This window comes from Neopsephotus bourkii, unplaced genomic scaffold, assembly GCF_033783945.1.
Source record: "Neopsephotus bourkii isolate Nb327-2 ecotype Australia unplaced genomic scaffold, CSIRO-AGI_Nbou_v1 NB_54, whole genome shotgun sequence".
NCBI lineage: Eukaryota > Metazoa > Chordata > Aves > Psittaciformes > Psittacidae > Neopsephotus > Neopsephotus bourkii.
Genome location: NW_026900571.1, coordinates 878,357 through 898,412, shown reverse-complemented (window position 1 = coordinate 898,412; position 20,056 = coordinate 878,357). Strand labels below are relative to the sequence as shown.

At 39.8% G+C, this 20,056-nt stretch overlaps 1 protein-coding gene across 6 annotated transcripts in view; it reads right to left on the bottom strand.

Annotated features, from left to right (window-relative positions):
• FRYL (FRY like transcription coactivator) overlaps positions 1-20,056 on the bottom strand; it is a 164,032-nt gene that overhangs the window by 126,957 nt on the left and 17,019 nt on the right. For 2 of the 6 annotated variants that reach the window (XM_061352822.1, XM_061352844.1), the window contains exon 1: positions 10,199-10,549. The exons of 1 other annotated variant lie outside the window; for it this stretch is intronic. In XM_061352822.1, coding sequence (XP_061208806.1) covers positions 10,199-10,376 — 178 coding nt within the window. In that variant the 5' untranslated portion in view covers positions 10,377-10,549. Of the gene's footprint in view, positions 1-10,198; positions 10,552-20,056 lie in introns of those variants that run through there. 3 more of the 6 variants (XM_061352801.1, XM_061352811.1, XM_061352836.1) reach the window with 3 other exon arrangements.

Below are 20,056 nucleotides of genomic sequence, written 5' to 3'. Positions count from 1 at the left end.
AGTTTAACAAGGACCTGTAAGGATTTAGACCAAAGAGATGTCAATCCGGTCCTTCCTGAAAATCCAGCTTTCCAGACCAGCAAATATCATAAGATTACAAGGAAACGAATCAGTAATAAAAAGGTGAAACATTTCAAACAACCCAGCAGGCAGTGAGATATTTAATGAACCTCTCTCCAAGAGGAAATGAGACAGGTAAAGTGATAAACAAACCCAGAGCTGTTACTGTATCTCACAAGCCTGACAAATCCAAGTCTCAATTTTCACGGGCATCCCCATAGTTAAAATTCTAGAGAATTCAGCAATTTACTCAGACGCTCAATTTCAGCCTTCCAAATAAACCTTAAAGGCATGATGCCCGGCTAGTATGGTTCTGCCCGTGTCGGACAACCTGAAACAACTGCCCAAAGATCTGATCTGCCCAATTCTGTACTGTGTCAGCATCAAACACCAACACCCCAGTTTTCACCAGCCTTTTAAACAGAACCCAGAAACAGTTATGGAGCAACACAGAAAATCCCTGCTTAGCTGCTGGGCGTTTAAATGGATAGACTAGGGAAAGGCTTAACTCTGTTACCCTACAAGGCCTTAGGACAACTGCTAGGAACCAGCTATGTTTCTATTTTTGTTGCTCCTCCCAAGTTGCTGGATGACTGTGCCACTTTTATGGAAAACATCGTATTTGCACTATGTGAGGGTAGCTACTCTATCCCTATAGAAAGGTGAAGGGTTTTTTTTGGGGAGGGGGATGGGGGGAAAACACCACACCAACCAAAAGCAACAAGAGTTTAGGACTCATCCAGGAAAACTTGAAAAGTTAAAGTGGATTACCTAGAAGGGTAAACTCAGCACAGAAATCCTAAGTCTGTTAAGCCTCATGAGTGCAACAGTACTTGGGTAGAAAATGTTCTCAGCTACAGACTCCCACTAGACTTGCACAGCAGCTGAAGGTATCCATGTAATTGTTTTACCCTGCATCAGGAGATAAATTGCTGCCTTCTTCCCTCCAACATAAGCAAAGTTGAGCATTTGCTCCTGAGCCACTGCCGTTGGCAGCGTGCAGCCCATGCGTGTTTATACGTTCAAAGCACTTTACAGCCCCACATAATGCAGATGTAGGTGTGGTTCAGCCACTGCTGCCAATAGGAGGCAAAGGGATGGAGGACTGCACAGTTACAAGTGGGAACTACTTCAGCTAGCTAAACCTCACAAGCACAAGCCTACCAACTAACTCAACCGTAGGTTAAATCCCTATGTAGGTAGCAGTTTTACAAGCTCTGCGCACACAGTAGAAGGACTTTGAAAGCCGTAGTTACTGGCATGAGAAGGTAACTAAGCAGGGGCAAGGCATGAACAGGCAATTTTCCCTTGAGGTTTCAACTCCTGAAATTGCTGTTTGCAATGCTTCTGTTATACAGGGCAGGAGCATAAGGAGCTCCATCACCCAATATCGTAAGTAAAATAATTACATCGAAATGGCATTCTTCACAGTTGAACTGAATTGGCCTATTTCTTCACTCCAAAGACAACAAATGTTTAGAGTGTATTTTAATGCTTTAATTGCCAATATTTAAACAATTAAGTGCTTTTCTGAGTTTTAACACTTCCACATCTCTGCAAAACAACAGGTAACTCTTGTAGGAATCTGAAGAAGTACAAAATAGAAATGCTTTTCAGATTTAAAAAATGTAATTAACACATACACATTGATTTGCAAAGTCAGAATTAATGGAATTCCCAAGTGTCACTTCTGAACCTTTACCTTTGTTAAGGGTGCTGTTACATTGAAGAACAGCAAGAAAAGGAATATAAAAGTTGGGAAGAGAGAAAACAAGTGGAAACAAACCCAAAGGCAACAGTCAGACACCGAACACCTAAAACACACTAAAACTGGACAAGGCCACAGTTGTCTGGAAGTTTTGCAAGAAGTCCACAGCACAAAGTTCCCTCAAAGCACCTCAGCTGGTGAGCTGCAAAACAGCCTCTGCCAGCATCTCACTTGTGCCAGCACTTGGAGACCACCCAGCAGCTACAGAATTCACTGCTTCACCTGCACGGCCGCACGCAACGCTCCATCCAGATGACATGGAAAGGGCCAGCAGCGCTCCACTGCAACCCATAGAGAAAAATGAAGAACCGAAACCAGGTGGAAGAAGAATGTTCAGGTAAAATGGAGAATATGCTTAGGCTTTTTCTGTTAATGGAACTGGCTGCTCTCTGTCAGTTCTTTTTTTCCTTAACAGAGCACTAACATACTGTTCATTTCTCTCAGTAACTGACATGAACATGTTATCTTTCCAAACGTACAGTCTACCTACAAATGTATATGGTATAATCAACTTCTGGGCAAGTTAAACTACTCAGTTCTACATTGCTTCTTCCATGAAATAAGACTTTACGGAAACCGCAACCAAAACAAAGGAAAAATACTTTAATTCTAGCCAATAGAAAACAATATACTGGAGAAAATCACTATTTTTTATACAAGTTATGAGCTGCTTTTATATGCTTTACTTCCCAATTTTCCTGCTTTCAAGTTAAACAGTATTTTGAAACTAAAACCAATCTTCCTTCAGACAGTCACCTTCTCACAGAAGTAACTTAGACAAGGCTCACCCCCGTGCATCCTTAGAGATGCCAAGAGACACCAAAGAGTTTTGGATCAGTGTCTAATATAACACTGCAGCAGCATCCTGATGCTGAAGTATCTAAAGCTTATATTGCCATACTGGTCTTAACAATGAGCAGTGAAAGTCTCCAAAGCAATCAGGGTCCAACACAAGTGCTTGCCACTAAAGACCTCACTCATATTAATGAGCTAAAGAATGACTTCTATGTCGTATCTATATATAAAGAGTATCATACAGCCTATAGACAGGGCACACCGAGTGTTAAATATTCAAACCACCTCATGAAAAACTGCTGCAGACAGGTACCCTTTAGAAGATGCCATTGCTAAAGCAATGAGGCTTTCTAGAAGTTTCACCTGTCTCTTCAAATCAGTAGTGCGTTAGGATTTCTCTTTCCTTTACTAATAAATACAAACACCAAAAACCTTCAAGCACAAGATGAGAACCCTCTTGTCTGGGAAGGTATCTGCTTGCAGGGACTTTGTAGAACTTGGCTGGAGAGCAAAAAGAAACATGTCAAATAAAACAGCCAAAGCCACAAATGCTACTCCCCAAATGACAGATATTCTTTAACAGCACTTAACTAAGTGAGAAAATGTATTCCCAACTGAAGAAGGCACTTGGGGTACTTCCTTACCTGAAGGTCAACTAAAAGCTATTCAGTGCATTTACTGAAAATGAAGAGGCTTTCCAAAGGAGCCCTTGATTAAGATGAGCTAGTTGCAATTATTTTCCTTCAGTTTGGATCCATGAAATACTTTTCAGAAGGAACACATATAAAGCTAGCACTCATAGGGTAAGAATCATTCCACTACTGAAGAGCTTAAAACAAAAGAAACTAGGAACATGGAGGCCTACAAATCAAGACATAAATCAGCTAACAAGTGCAGCCAACAGAAACTGCCAACAGCCATTCAAAGTATCACAAATTACTGAAAAATGTCATGTCACAACTGCCTCTTCCATTTACAGTTCACATTTTCATTAGAAACAGGAAAAAAAAAAAAACACCATCCCTAAAGGAGATAAAGACCAGTTTGATGTCCTATAAACTGAAAATTTCACATTTGAAACAAACTTTTTTCCTTTTCAACTGCAGAATGAAGAACTGTTTAAACAAAACATGCAAATTATAATCTTTCTGTAACTTAAATCTGAATTGCTGATGTCATCTTTATATGCAACTGCTGATTTAATCCAGCTGGTAAATACTATATGGATCATACAAATACTTTCTTGATCATTAGCGGGGTGTTACTTTGATTTTTTAGACCAGCGATTGATTTGAATGTGTTTTTAAAAGGATAACAGTTTCTTACTTAAAGGAAAATGTCTCCTTACAAATGTGCTGAGATTTCAATTTTATCTGCTGTCCAGCCTATTACAGACTGTACCTTGGATCACTGACAGACATTACAGAAGCAGACAGCAGCACCACAGGTATGCTTTAAAATCCGTTCTACATGCAAGAAGAGATCTACGGTATGAATCAAAAAGGAACAACACGCTAAACCCTTCTCTCCCCCTCAAAATGTTGCTTTCAAAACCTGTGAACAACGTTAGACACAAAGAATTTACAAGAATACTTTTATGTCTTTGTCTAACCAGTATATCAGAGACAGAATGGTTTTACAGTAGCATATTCTGCAATGAGTTTCTCTAAATCCTGTTGACTTCAGCATTTCACAGCTCCCCTTAATCAGCTATTGCAGAATCTTCTGAAGACTTCTTGGTTTTCTCTGTTAGATTTTCTCACATTTTCCCCATATCATCACTTCTCACCCCCTCTCTTTCAAGTCAAAAGCTTTATTTTGCGCCTCTCCCAACTATCCTAAAGTAACCTTGTGTTGGTAAGATAAGAGATATCTACTTTACCTACAGTCCCCTGAGTTTTAACTGCATTATCTTAAAGAAGTAGCCTAAAGATAATGTTTTAAAGAATATTTGCACGTAAATATTGTCCAATTTCACCTGTAATATTCCCCCCCTCCTTAATGAACAGATGTTCTTATTACTTCTGACTTTTCAGTTTATGATCTGCAAGACAGAAAAACAAACGGAACAGAAAAAAAAGCCCAAACATGAGGATTACTGACATTTGGAAGATGCGTTAAAAAAAAAAAAAACCTGAAAAACGTGATGCAGAGCTCATCTATTAAGTGGACAATGGTACTAAAAAAATCGTAAGCTCTGCTCACCTCATTTCAGAAAACAAGTATATTACCTCCTCATGAAATCCATACTGCAGAGTTGCTGCCAAGTTTGAAGAAAAAGCCCTTCTAGATGTACCTTTGAGTTGTGCTGTCACCCACCTTGAATGAAAAGCTAAGTTACTTCGTCACCTTTGAGATGAGGTAAAGATAAGTTTTGGGGGAAAAAAAAAAAACCCAAACAGCAAAACACAAACACTGTAGGAAAAGAGTATATTCATTGTAAATTCCTGCATGTTTATTCTTCTGATGAAACCCTGAGACAACTACAGTAAAAGCATTTAGGCATACAGCCAAGTACACAATAGGATAAAAAAATTCAGAACTCAAAAATATAGTGCCAAAAAATGTTTGAGATATCTCCTAGAACCAAGTCATACCATTTTCTTTTTAACAATTATATATAACTATAGTCAATTTTCCATATTAAAGGTAAATTGGACAAGTCAGAGGCAAACTCCCTTTGCACTCTGGATTACTTTTAAAGAGACCTGCTGGACATTATTTCAGTTCATTATTGACTATCTTAAGCAAATGCCTTACTTAAACATTTACCCAATGGTCACTGTATCTGCTTATAAGCAGCAATAATAAAACATATCATCACTGCACTCAGAATAAAACTCTGGAGAGACACTTGTGTTTCCATTTAAAATATTCAAGAGTTTGTTTTCCACAAATCAATATATTTAAAACAGAGGGTATCAGAAGGTGACTGCTACTTTTAGTGATAAGACATAAGATATTGCTGCCCCTACTACTGACCAAAAAGGCCCTCCCAGTGAGCTGATTCCCCTTCCCAATTCTTAATAATACTAATAAAGATATTAGACCATTTTCTGCTGGCTTCATGAAATGAATCAGCTAGGGGAAAGGCTACACTAGTGCCTGACAGGAGATGGGGAAGAGTTACACAGCTGGGAGCAAGATCGCCCTTTTCACCAGCAGCAAACTGTTAGATCAGCCTGATCTGCTCGTAAAATGGAGCTCAAAAACCTAAACAAAATCCTTTTTCCCTACCTTCTATTGCAAAGAGAAGTCAAGGGGAGGTTCCAGAGGCCCTTAGGAAAGGTTCCTTATTGCTTCTTATGGAAAATATACACAGAACTATTTCCTGGAGCATTACTCAAGCAAAACAATACTATCTGCTGTGATAAGAAAACAGCAGAGACGGTTAGAGATTTCTGTGTAAACGGTATTCTGGATCCCAGTGTTATGGAGCAGTCTCTGAACATAAGCAAGAAGCAAACAGAGACTGGGGCAGGGGTGAAGCCACGGTGCCTAGCTGTCCACTGACCCCTTCAGTCTCTTCTAACAGAAACTGAGAACTCAGGTACAGAACTGACTTTTATCCCAGACAGATACTGGGACTCCGTGTCACTCTCTGCTGTAAAGGCTGGTCAGAGATGTAAAACGGGAGTAGACTGTGCCCTGCAGAGCTGCTAGTATCACAGGGTCCCAAGTGCTTATAGGCAGCTTATGTGACCCAGTCCCTGCAATTACAGCACTGTTACCCATTTCTGTACCATCAAAGAACACATTTTTGTCAGCTTATTTCTGCTCTCCTAGCAGAGGCACTTGAAGAGAAGCAAGTTTAATGTTTGCAAAAGGAGACATTTTCCATATGCAGAAATAAGATGGGTACCATGAGCACTGGGAATATTCACATCACTGATAAATTTAACATCTCTTGCACAGCTATCGCAGACCTGACTTACAGAGTTGGCCATTAGGAGTGTTCCACAGTGTTAACTACCTTGCCTTACGACACAGAGCTGAACAGAAGGGCATATTTCACCCACCACAGGTACAGCTGTTGCTTGTCAGTTTGCACAAAGCAGGCACAGCACTCCCCTTCCTGAGCACTACAAACAACAGAAGGGACAGTATCAAACAGCTTATAGATGTGTCTGTACATGTACACATTTGTATGTGGATTTCGGTACATGAAAATACTTTCCCTGGATCTTCCAAGCTCATCCTTCTATGTTTGATTTGGATTGTAGCTTTCTTGGGACAGCAGATTTAAAACTGAGACCATGTCAACTTAATTGCTACAGCAAATTTTAAAAGAATTGCTTGCTCTTTTCCTAACATCTGTTAATTGTTGTAATACATAAAACCATATGCAAACACTTCAGCACATGAGATGTTTGGGGTTTTTTTTCCCGGAGTTCTAATATTCTTATATTAGATTTCTAATACACTTGAAACCATCTTGACAGAAACTACTTATTTTGGAAGATGTGTCACAGCGCATACACTTCAATGGCCTTGGTTTTGGCTATAAAACAATTAAGTTAACATTTTAAAAGGCAATACCAATAAACCTTTTAATCCTAGAAAAAATTTCATCACTTGAATTCCACACATCATATTTAGGTCAGATACATGACAACCCCAAGTAGTATTATCAAAATAATACTTTTATGCTTTGGATGCCAGAAATAGGGGCGGAGGGGGGGTGTTTACTTGGTCTGAGACCTTGTAACCTTTTATACTTTAAAATAGTTGTCCTACTCTGTATTTCAACTAAATTCTCAGTAACAAAAATGTTCCTGAACAGCAATAATAAGGAACAGAAAGGAAGAAGGGAAAAAAGAAATACAACAAAACCTCCCACTTTCACACTGACTACAAGGACAAGCCACCTCAACTTTGAGAACCTACTGAGTTCCTGAACAGCTTCATTATATTAAGTTTGGTGGTGCATTAACACCACATCTGCTGACATTAAACAAGTAAATATTTACTCACATCCCCCCTAACACCTCACCCCCCCCAGATCATTCTATTGTTTTATTACCTGTTTTGCTTGCACCTGCCTTCTACAGCATACCCAGCTGGTAAACACAACAGTCCTTTTGCTCTATTCCAGCCAAGCAGCTCATTCCATTACCAAGATACAAAAATAGAAATAAGCAGATAATTTAAAGAGGATTCAGCTACTATCTGCTGTTGTAAAAGCATGATCCCAGAGCAGACGATAAGTCTGCATTTCGCAAATGACGACATCCCACTATTAAGTGATATTAGTCAGGCACTACCCATTTCCACAAAATCACTCCTAATAATCACCACTTGTCAAATATTTAATGAGCAAGAAAGGAGAATTCATTTTCAAGAGTAGGACTGGTGCATGAGCCGGCAGTGTGCGCTTGCAGCCCAGAAAGCCAACTGTATCCTGGGCTGCATCAAAAGGAGTGTGACCAGCAGGTCGAAGGAGGTGATCCTGCCCCTTTATTCTGCTCTCGTGAGACCTCACTTGGAGTATTGTGTGCAGTTCTGGTGTCCTCAACGTAAAAAGGACACGGATCTGCTGGAACAAGTCCAGAGGAGGGCCATGAGAATGATCAGGGGACTGGAGCACCTCCCGTATGAAGACAGGCTGAGAAAGCTGGGGCTGTTCAGCCTGGAGAAGAGAAGGCTGTGTGGAGACCTCATAGCAGCCTTCCAGTATCTGAAGGGGACCTATAGGGATGCTGGGGAGGGACTCTTCATTAGGGACTGTAGTGATAGGACAAGAGGTAATAGGTTAAAACTTAAACAGGGGAAGTTTAGATTGGATATAAGGAAGAAATTCTTTCCTGTTAGGGTGGTGAAGCACTGGAATAGGTTGCCCAAGGAGGTTGTGAATGCTCCATCCCTGGCAGCACTCAGGGCCAGGCTGGACAGAGCCTTGGGTGATATGGTTTAGAGTGAGGTGTCCCTGCCCACGGCAGGGGGGTTCGAACTTGATGATCTTAAGGTTCTTTCCAACCCTAACTATTCTATGATTCTATGATTTGCTCAAACTGTTGAGAAAACAATGAACAAGGTTAGATGAAGGCATCTGTTGTCTACAGACTTCAGCCTATGGTATTCTTTTAACCTGGCACGAAGACAATTCTACTCTGAAATTACAACATTCTAAAGAAAATAATATTTAAAAAAGCAAGAGCTATAAAGAAACCACAACATAGCATAAAAGCAGAACGGAGCATGAGGTATGGTTATGGAGACATGTAGGCTGTGCACACCACAGTGACATCAACTATGAACTTCAGGGCTCTACTGCATTCAAAGCTAAATGAGGACATGAACCTGACTAAAAGAACATCACCCTGTCAGACACTGCAAGCTTCTGGTCAGAGTTTTCAAGCATGCAGGCAGTTAACAGTCTTAACAGACTCTACACTCTGTAAAGTCTTCAATAGTGCACTGGATTACAACAGTAACTTGTTCTAATTCATTACACACAGAACAACTTGTTTAACAAAACAGAACTGTCCCTGCCTTCCACAGCTGCCAATGTTACTCAAGCTAACACATTAAAATAAGTGGTTTACATTACAGTCAGAAAGGCCAAGAGAAGTCTTTTCCAGGGAGACCCCTTTCTCCCATCACAAACTTAATTCCCTGTTTTAAGCTCCAAGTCTACCACCCAACAACCAGATGGACGTCACCATCTCCCATCTTTGCAGTTAAGACACATAAGGAAGAAAATTTCTTCAAGGCCACGCTAATTCCTGAAAATAGCCACCACAGAGCGAAGGGTAAAAACTGTGCATCTGATAACCATCAGGTTCCAAGACCAGAAGGGTTCAAGACCTTACTATTTTAGCTGAAGGCAAAGGAGGAAAAAAAACACAAGTAAAATTGGATTTTTTCCACTGCCACTCAGTTGAAATACCTGAAAAACAAATATAACTATACTTCTCTTTATCAGAAAAATATACTGTAATATTTAGACACCAACAGGTAGTAAATATATATCTGCATCTTCATACAAGCATGCTCATCCATGTTCTTAAGTTAAAAATTCCCTATATGATGTCCATATTTTTACTTCTTTAACTTGCACATTGTGTTTATAAAACCCCCTGCAAACTTCAAAACACTAAAAAAGGAAAGCACAAACATCTTTGAAATGAAAGAACTCCATAAGGAAAGACTTTGAAAACTCAGAGGATTTAAATCAGGGAGAGAAAAGATGGCACAAAACTTGAACCCTGCATTTCAGTCAGAACTCTGTGCAGCACAAGTCTGTCTAGACAACCCTTAGCACCTAATCATAGCTACATTACAATTTAAATACTTACAAGGATACTTATCCCCGAAAGGGAGTGGGGTGAGGGAGAAGTCAAGCAGGCAGACAAGGAGCACACTAGAAATCCTGTAAAATTGCTCTCGAATAGGTCACTAAGCCATGATAGTGTGCCAGTGACAACATAGTTCTAAAACTTAAGGCACTATTATTGTAGCGACTCTGATAAAAAAGGCCTTTTATAACCAAATTTGTCAATTTAGAAAAATAATCATAATCAGAAGAAAAAGCTTAGTAATTGTTTTTCCCAGGTGGGTAACATGGATACATACTGTAACCGGGATGTAAAACATGTGTCTCCTCATCTTCATCTATTGTCTGCCCTAATGCAAACAGCCTGACACGTCTCATCTTCAGTAGCCTTGGGGAGGTTTCACGGGCAGGACTCCCAACGTCCAGATCTACCTCTCCAGAAGCAACAGTGGGAACGATTTTTTTCAGAAACTCCATTTTCACATGCCTCTGCGCTCTCTGCTCTCACTGAATCCCGCAGTTTAGCTCCCGTTACGGAGCATGGCTCCCACATCAACTTCCTTGAGCACAGAGGTAGACTTCTCCTAGTGATGTCATACTGAACCTGGGTGGTGCCAGCACCAGCACGTCAGCTGCCAGCTGCTCCAAGGCAGATTTTAAAGGCGTCTAACTGTACGGGCTGATAAGAAAACCAAACAACAACAAGCCTATATATTAACTAATGCACGCTAAACTCTGTGCTCTCAGAAGAGCCGTATTTAGCACTGCGACCATTTCAAGCACTACTAAAATGCACAATGTATTTCCAAATTCCTATCTGACAGAGTTCAACAGCTCTTAATTTTCATTAAGTGCACAGAGTGTTCATCTGCATTTGAAAGATAGCACTTATCATTCAGAAAGTCTATGCACCAGCTTTATAAACAGTGTCTAACAGCACCACAATTTAAAACATTTGCATTTCATATGGGTTTACCTAGTAGCTATGAAGATACTAACATTTATTAAATATTAAGTTATGTTCTGCACAGACTCTGACGCTATATTTACCACTTAAAATACTCAAACCACCTTCCAGAAAACACCAAGTACAGAAATAACCTGCTTCATTTTGTCCAAATGTCCACTTTATCCCTAGGGCTACTCCTCCATGTGCGCCTGGTTTGTTTTCATTTGGGTAAAGTTTAAATGTTGTTCTTTATTTAGCTTAAAGAGGCCATTACGAAAGATACCCTGAATTTGGAGCAGAAAGCTCAAGGGGGGGGGGGGTATACATTTGTATAGAAAAGTGTTCCTTACCTTAATGCTTCCCACTTTTGGGAATAGGCATCAGTGTATGATCGAAAGTTTTATGTTATTTACTAGACTCAGAGTGTAGATCCACAGACACGATACTGGGTGATATTCTCACCTTGTCAGCCACCAAAGACTATACACTCAAAGATCAACTAATACTCTGAACATCTAAGTGGTAGTCTGCATGCTTCTGCTGCTTTTATGAAAGCAGCTCAGTGTCCTAGACACTTCTGAATGCAGTCAACACAGTTATCAAACTTGGTACAAGTTCCTTAAAGTTGACACCTAAGACATTTTTCAAGTTCTATACAGACTGAAAACATGGTATTTTTTGTATTCAAATCTGCATTAAAATCCCCAAATACTGAAGTTAGCCTGTATTTCCCTTGTAAATGAATACCAAATTCTGACCTCACCATGCAAGACACATTGTTAAAATATAATTTCCTGCAGTGGAAGATTTGGGAGGCAAACAAAAAAAAGCCCCTATAATGATTTCAATCATAGTATTTTTTCCAGCAGTACAAAAATTTACACAGAATACATTTTCAGAAAGGCACTGCATGTGTTTTCAGAACAAACAGTAGGATACCACAAAGGTAATTTGAGCTTATAAAAGATCCTGAGTCATTACAAGCTCAAGCTATCATTTATTCATAACTGTATTATTTTCTATAGGCTTTTTTTTTTTTTGCCTTTGACATCTTGCCACAACCCTACTTTGCAGTTTCTAACATCTGGAAGCCAAAGAGAAATTCAGACACTTCTGAGAGACTGAGAATGCTTCCAAGCATCCACCTGCCAAACTGAAGTCTGCAAAGAAGGGAATAACCAGGTATTTTCAGTTGTGCCAGACTTAAACATCTTCTGAAAGGCTCGAACTAGACACCAGAGTGCTCTTAACCACGCCATGGAGGTTTTCTTACGCATATGGACACAAGGGGGAGATGACAGATGAAGTGCAAGTCCCTAGTGCATCAGTTTGGATAAATGCATAAGGTGTGAGTTTCCACACAACATGCAGCAATAGGTGAACTGGCCATAAATACAAAAACGAAGGGTTGAAACTATACTTTTTTTAAAACAAGAAAACACAAAAGCCTTTCAAGAAATAGAATTCAGAAACAAAACAAGGAATACCCCCCCACCATACATATACATGATCATATTTCAAGTTTAAACTTGACCAACTGAAAATCTCGCCTAACACAGATGTATCCAAAAGCTTTTCATTGTTGTTTTTTTTTTTCTTTGGGATGGTTTTTGTTTGACTCTTAAGGACATGAAAGAGTTTTCTGCAGAAGACAGTTGAGGATATATACACACACGATACACATATATATGGGTTTATATATATGTATGTATTTTTATGTATGTGATGGTTGGATGGTGATTAACTCCAGGACTTCCATACTTCATTACATTCTATGAAAGCAGCATTTTATAAAGAATGAAGCCAAGATACAGAACTTACATTTCTGCCTCTCTCACACTTGCTCTCACTGTCTACCCTAACCAGCACAATGTAGATCTGTGGGGTTTCTTCCTACAATCTGAGCAAGCTCTACAGATAAACTGTCCGGGGAAAACATTACAAGTCTTCATTGTCATACTCACATTTAAACAAAAGAAACCAAGAGAGGCCACAAAAAGCCTCATTTGTTGAGCTTTAACAATTTCTTATTCTGGAACCTCTAAATAAAAAAGAATGGAAGCCTCAAGCTTGTACAGAGTTATTATTTCTATTACAGTACGTCGTTTCAAGTCTTTCCGTGTGTATTCCACTTCCATTTACCCAGAGGGTAACTCTGGTTGCACACCTGAGGTCACTCAGGCTTCCCCCACCCCAGTTCCACAGCTAGTGATTCCTGAAAGTGCAAGAAGACAGGGTTCGAGCTCCACATCCCTCACTAACAGGAACCCACACCGCAGGACTTGGCACCAGCAGGGATCACGGCGAGGTCAGGAAACACGCCCCCAGGGGAAGGCACAGGTTCCCGGGGGGGGCCCGCCCAGCAGGGCGCTGCCGCAGCGCCTCCCGGTGGAAGCGCGGAGCGCTGCAGTCCTCTCCCCTGCGGCGCGGCGCGGCACGGCACGGCTGTCTGCCGGAGGCACACAGCACCTCGCTTGGCCCCAGCTCCTCAGCAACGTGGCCCAGGCAAAAGAAGCCAGAAGAACCCAAACTGCAGGACTGATCCTGCTGCCGGACACTGGCACTGGAGCTGCTGCCAAACCAGCTTCAACAGCAGAGACCCAGCAGAGGGATTCTGTCTCTTAAGCGTCCCCACATAGGTGGTAGCAGGAAGCACAATGGCCTTGAGTTGAAGAAGGAAGAGCTCTTTAGCGCAAAGCAATTCAAGTAGTCTCCATTGCCCCCCCCCCTTTAAAATTAATTGGAATTATGCCACATATCACTAGGAGAAAAGAGACCCTTATCTTTCTTGGCATCTTTTTTTCTGCTATTGGGTGAAAAATTAAGCCCGCTCTCACTAAGTATCTGATGGGAGTGTCAAGCCCAGGGAAGGGGCTGAGTCACCATCCCTGGAGGTATTTAGAACTAGTCATGCACATGGTTTATTGGTAGACATGGCTGTTCTAGATTAACAGTTGGGCTTAATGATCTTAAAAGTCTTTTCCAACCTAAGTGCTTCTGTACGGGAAGGGTGAGAGTTCCGTCCTTGACCGAGTGAGTGGTCCAGGTTAGGCAAAACTGTTTCTACCTCATTTATATTTTTTTTAAGATGCAGCTGGACAGGGTGCTGGGACATCTAACCTGGACCCTGCTTCTGCCAAGACAGGTTGGACCAGATGATCCTAGCGATCCCTTCCAACCTGGTATTCTGTGATTCTGTGTTAACATTCCCTGAGCTCAAGGGTTTAATACACAACTTTGATCCCATACTGAATACAGCGTCAGGATGCACCAAATAAGCATCATTACTACTTTCTCTGACTTGCTAATTTAAACCTCAGTTTCAAGTGGGGGTGAATCTGCTAAGGAAATAGAGCAACTATGACACTACCCAAAAACACAAGTACAGGAAGTTTTTCCTTCTTGAATCTCAGAATAGAAGCCTAATCTGTAACAATTTGTCTTATCCCAGTGAAACAACCTGCTCTTCCCTCCCCCCCCCAAAAAAAAGCAGACAAGAGATGTACAACAGAAAGCCAAACGAGCAGTAGAGCTAGAAACTGAACTTGCAGTCTATGTCCAAGTATAAATTAACACACCTGCACTAAAGTCCTGAGAGGTACCAGACAGCTGTATTACATGTATTAGCTAATCAGCGAGATGCTACCATAATTTCATACACAAGACTGTAGAGGTAAGGAATACCATGTCTTTGTATACACTGCGCACCTTTAAACGACAAGCTTTTTTCCTTTTATTATTTAATTATAACATGGTCCCATATATACCTTTTTGTTCATTAAATACAAAACCTGAACAGACAATGTAGCATAGACATGTACACATAGGGAGAAAACAGTGCCATATTGTGGAGTCATCTCACCTTTTGGCAGTCTGTACCAACCACCTGCAAGGACCTGACATATTTAAATTAACTTTGCATGTCAGGAAGTCTCAGAACTTTAAAAGCTGTTTAGGATAAAAGGCTATCCTTCATACAATTTAAAATCACATCACACTTCACAGTTAATTCCCAAGCCACTCCGCATTATTGGTTTCCTTGGTCCGTTTCAGTCAACGTAATCTCAGAGTAAAAGCCTAAGGACAAGTATAAGCAGGGAGTAAGCAATTTGTAACTTTGCAATAAACCGTATCTGTATCAGTGTAAGCAGCTTCTTTTATGTAAAACAGCAGCTACTTTAAACCTAAGCCATTTAATATTTCTATAGTTTTATGTTACTCTTGTTCTTTTAATGTAAACATGCAGATAGCTTTGGTTGTCCCCACGCTTTTCTCAAAACAACACCCCCAAAAAAAAAAAAAAACAAACAACAAATCTGATTTCCTTTCAATCACTTCAGCTGTAATTTGCTCTGTATGGGTGGGCTGGGTTTTTCCCTGAGCAAGTTGTGGGATTTTTCTCTGGAAGGCTGGGGATTTCTGGGGTGCTTTGTTTTTCTGTTTAAGAGCTTGGCTTCATTTTCTTTAGCATTAGTAGAAGTGAAATGTAAGTAGAAATAAAATACCTGGAAAAATACATCCATCAAAAGCTGAACACAAAATACAACTTATGTTCACTGACTGAATGCAGTTATTATCCATTTAATAAAAAAAAAAAACCCAAACTTTTACTGTTTATGTGCTAGGTTATAACTGTTCTTATCTTGAAACCACATGCAAGAATAAAATGCTTTCCTGAACTCATCAGGAGTTCCTGAGAAGATCAAGATATTGTCTGCCCCACAGCTCCTGCAATCCTCAGCCAGGATAAGGATCTGGGCTTCCTGTCGCTAACCTCTCTTGTTCCAAGCACTGACGCATCACACCAGACCTTCCAAACCTATGAATTTCTTCCACTGACAGGTTTTCTTCAAATAAGAACTTGCATTTCAAAGCAAATCCCGGAGTAGTACATACTCTGAATCACAGCCATTCCAGGCAAGTAGGAACAACGAGAGAAGACGTCATTACACAGTCCCAAAACAACCAAAGTGGGCAGATTTTCTTCCCCTTACGAAAGGATCAAAGTGAGTGATGACAAGCACTATGGTGATATTTCTGTGTAAAGGACATTTAAAAGAAACCCAACATTCAGAAAACAAAGCTGTGGGACAGCTACCAGTAAGTCAGACCAGCAATAGCAACACTGCTGCCAAACTGGAACTTCAAGGAATTGGGAGCTGAAAATCTTTACTGAAAGCTTTTTAAGTGCTTAACAGAAATACAAAGAACAGAGTTGCCAACTGTTAATGTAGGTTTGCCTATAGAAAAGCCAGAACACAGGCAGTTAAGTTACAGCCAGGGATCAAGCAGACACATACATCTCCAGAATTAATTAAGAACAAAAATGGTTCAACATATATGTCCTGAACAAACATTCTGGTTATTTAGTTGATGGTTATTTTCACAGCCATTGTTACCATTTCTGTTAGAATTTCCTCCAAGACTAAAGCACACATCTGTAGAATTTCCTCATCGCTGAATGGTCAACTTTAAAAAAACAAAAACAAAAATAAAACACACAAAATGACATGATATTAAAGTCAAAAGGCCAGGGAAAGAATCTACTGTCTAAGATATCTTTCATTCTAATCCCCAGAGTGCATACAGCACCAGTTTATCCTGCTTCCCTTACTAAGCTTGACCTTCCTTCTGCTTAAAATTCTATACAAGGAAGGTATGTTTAAAATGTTACTGACTTGCGGGAAACTATCACTATTGGGTTTTCACTGGGACTCTGCTCCAGAGCTTCTATAACTTAAAAAAAAAAAAGCAGGCTTACTGAGTGCACAGTACACAGCACCAACTGTTCCAATGCCAATTAAAGTCTCCCAGACATCTAGACTAAATGTAGCTTTGGTCTTGATTTACACAGCATTCATCCACTATTTTAGTTCTTCCCTTGCAAAACGGACAGAAGGTTTTGGAACATGGTCACAGAAAGTTTGTGTCTTCGTTTTATTTAGCAAACGTAGAAAAAAAATACCCAACTTAGTGCAAAACCAAAACTGAGTGGGTAAATTCACAAGTCCATTCACATGCTCAAGTTTCTGCTAGTTTAAGCGTATGTCCCCTGTGTGCTGTTATACAGACCAATACTACTAAAACATGATATATAACCCAGTGCTACAGCAAAATATATTTGTAACACAAGATTTACGTTAGCTGAGGAGCAATGTATTTTATATCTCATGTAATATATAGTCCTTCTATAGCAAAGTTCAGTGTGGTCTTTCTCATAACAAAGCCACAGTGCCAGAGAAGGATATATAAGTAGAGATCAAGAGTCACAGGTTAATATTAAAATTAGTCATAGAAGAAATAATTCATATGCTTCAGTTACATCTTTGATCAGCAAACAAGGATAGCTTAAATAAAGTTGCTGAACATCAATTATATTCTACACTGAGATGCCAACGGTGGGACTTCAGAAAGCAACTCTTAGAGGATATAGGTAGTTAAAACTAATATAGCTATAAATGAAATAGAATATTACTAGAAAAAAGTTAGATATCATTTATGTTTGCCCACAGGTATGTTGGGACATAACTCTTGAACTTCTCCCTTCTCATCTAGCTCAAAGACAGAAACAATTTCTAAAGCATTAAAAGTTTATTCCTCTGTAAATACGTAACCTTAGATTTTAAAATAGTAGTAGTCTTCCTCTTCAAATCCTAAATGCAAGACTTCCTTCAGTGTAAAGCAACAGCACTCCAATTCTGGGAAATACAGGTATCACTCTCCCTTCTTTTTACTTAGCTTGAATGTAATTTTCCCTTTATAGTTTGAACATAACCAGAAATAATAAATGCTGCTGCCAGGACTATGTAATTTGGTTCAAACAGAAAACAGACCAATCTATCAGTTATGATAAATGTAGCTGTACTAGGCACTATGGGCTGAAGTCTTCAATATTCACGAGCTACAGAAAGACTGGCACTTGCATTAAAGGAAAACAAATTTACTCCTGCTCAGAAGATTCCTTCCTTGTCTATTAGGAAAATCTAATGATTATATTACATTCAAGCCAGTGGAAAAGTAAGATACTTAAGGATCTTATCAGAATGTACACGATCTGGGTATGATATACCATAGCCAGTATTTGGCATGATATACCACTGTTAATTCAGAGCAAATCTTCTATGTAAATTTGTAACCCTAGAAGAGAATAAAGGTATTTCTACATGCAAACATTGAACTGTCTCCTGTCTTAAGGGTGTGGGGAATAAAATCAGTAAACAGATCACCAGATACAAAAGAGGATGCTTCCAGTGGAGCTCCGTATGGGCCTACGGGAACCCCAGTAGTGTAGTCCAGAAACATTTGTAAGATGTCATTCGCACTTAAAAGAAAAGAGAGCTACCCTTTCAGTGCTACAGATTTTCACAAAGAGCAGAACTCAAGTATTTTAAAGTGACTACATCCAAGTCACAAAGTAAATGAATACATGTGAAAATGAAGGAACCTAAACCAACAAACTGTTGAGGCACCCAAGAGAAAGCTTCCATTTTTATCCTGTATGGAACATTTATGTACTTACACATACCCAAGCAGGTTTGCTCACTAAAAATAGTCATATTATCACATTAATGCTTATGAAATTACAGAGAGGTAAACAAGATCACCATAAATAAATCAATCCAAAACCAATACACTAAACTGTGAAGCTTTGGAAGCTGGTGAAATGATCTTCCTTATAAGACAGCAATCAAGGCATAGGTACTGCTTCTTCACACAAGCTCCACTGCTCAGGCATTCTGACAGTGACCTGGGCGCAAGAGAAAAGCTCAGAGAGCACCCAATGTACTAGTTCTTTCAAAGTACCACAAATTAAGATGGATCTATACAACACACATCATGAAAGATAACCTGAAAAATACAGATTAAGACAAAATAGTGTCAGTGTGTGTTTAACATCTCATCAGATTAAAAATGATTATTCAGAACAAATGTGAGATTAGCATGAACTGGGAAAGAAAAAAAAGCCTTATTTGGATTTGGAAGCTATCTGAAGGGGAGGTTAAGCCTGCTTCTATTAGAAACAACAAGATAAAAAAAATGTCTTTGAAGAGCAGAAAGAGGACACTGAAATTTAAAGATAGAGCTGAACATGACCACCCAGGAAGGCTTCAGTCACCAGATTAGATTAGAAAGACTGAAGACCTGCCTCCCTTCCTCACTTGCAACTTTTTAAATAGACTAATACTAAAAGACTTCCAATTGCCAGGAGGATTCTTTTTCCAAAGTTTCAGAGGCTGGAACTACTTTCCCCTTAAGGAAGACCCCACAAATATCACTGATTTCCATTTTTTAATACTTAGTTTTCAAAAAACATCCATTCTTTTCAAGTTAAACATGTCTTAAACAGGAAGAAAAAACATTCTCCAAAGAAGATGGTACATACACACATTTAACACACAGGTGAGCCGATATTACAGTTGCTTCAAGCCAGCAGACTATCGACAAATGGAAATACACAGAGGTGTCATTTTGTCCACACTAGGATCTTCTTTCATCACTCATGCAGAAGAGCCAATGAAATAGGGTTAAAGTTAAGAATATTAGCTGAATAAGCCTTATAGAGAGAGGTCCCCTTTCCTCACACAACAGTTACTCCTTCCTTGACTCCGCTGTACATTTTAGCCTGAATCCTTATATTCTTTTCAAGGTATGCCTCAAATCAAAGGATTAGCAACTTCTTTTACTGTATTGTCTCATCAGAAGTGACCCTTGGTGCACTTCATAAGCCACTTCGGAGCCAGAGATGTTTACTGAGGATGAGTTAAGGAGGATAGCAGAGGTGACAACTTCATGCTCAGTGGCACACTATACATGTAAAGTGCCCTGGCCCCAGCAAGACAGGATGTGTTAGGCCATGCTGGGCAGAAGCACAGGGGAGGGGAACTCAGAGAGTTTCCACAGGAAAGCCCTGCAACTAGGTAGGAGATGCCAGAAGTAGCTACATCACTTGTACTGCACCCAAACCTCTGAAAAACTATCACTGTCTCCCTGTCTTTGAAATACTTGTTCCATTTAAAGACTGTTTTCATTAGCTGCTAGCCAAGATATAGGCATTTTCCAGTTCACTAAAGACTTCCAATTTCCATTCCATTATATATCATGCATTAAAAATATAATACAGGGTCTTTACTATAACTTGTGCAGTTACTCTGCTCCAAACAAACACCAACCCCAAACAGAATCCTGGAAAAGGGAAATCCTTCAAGAC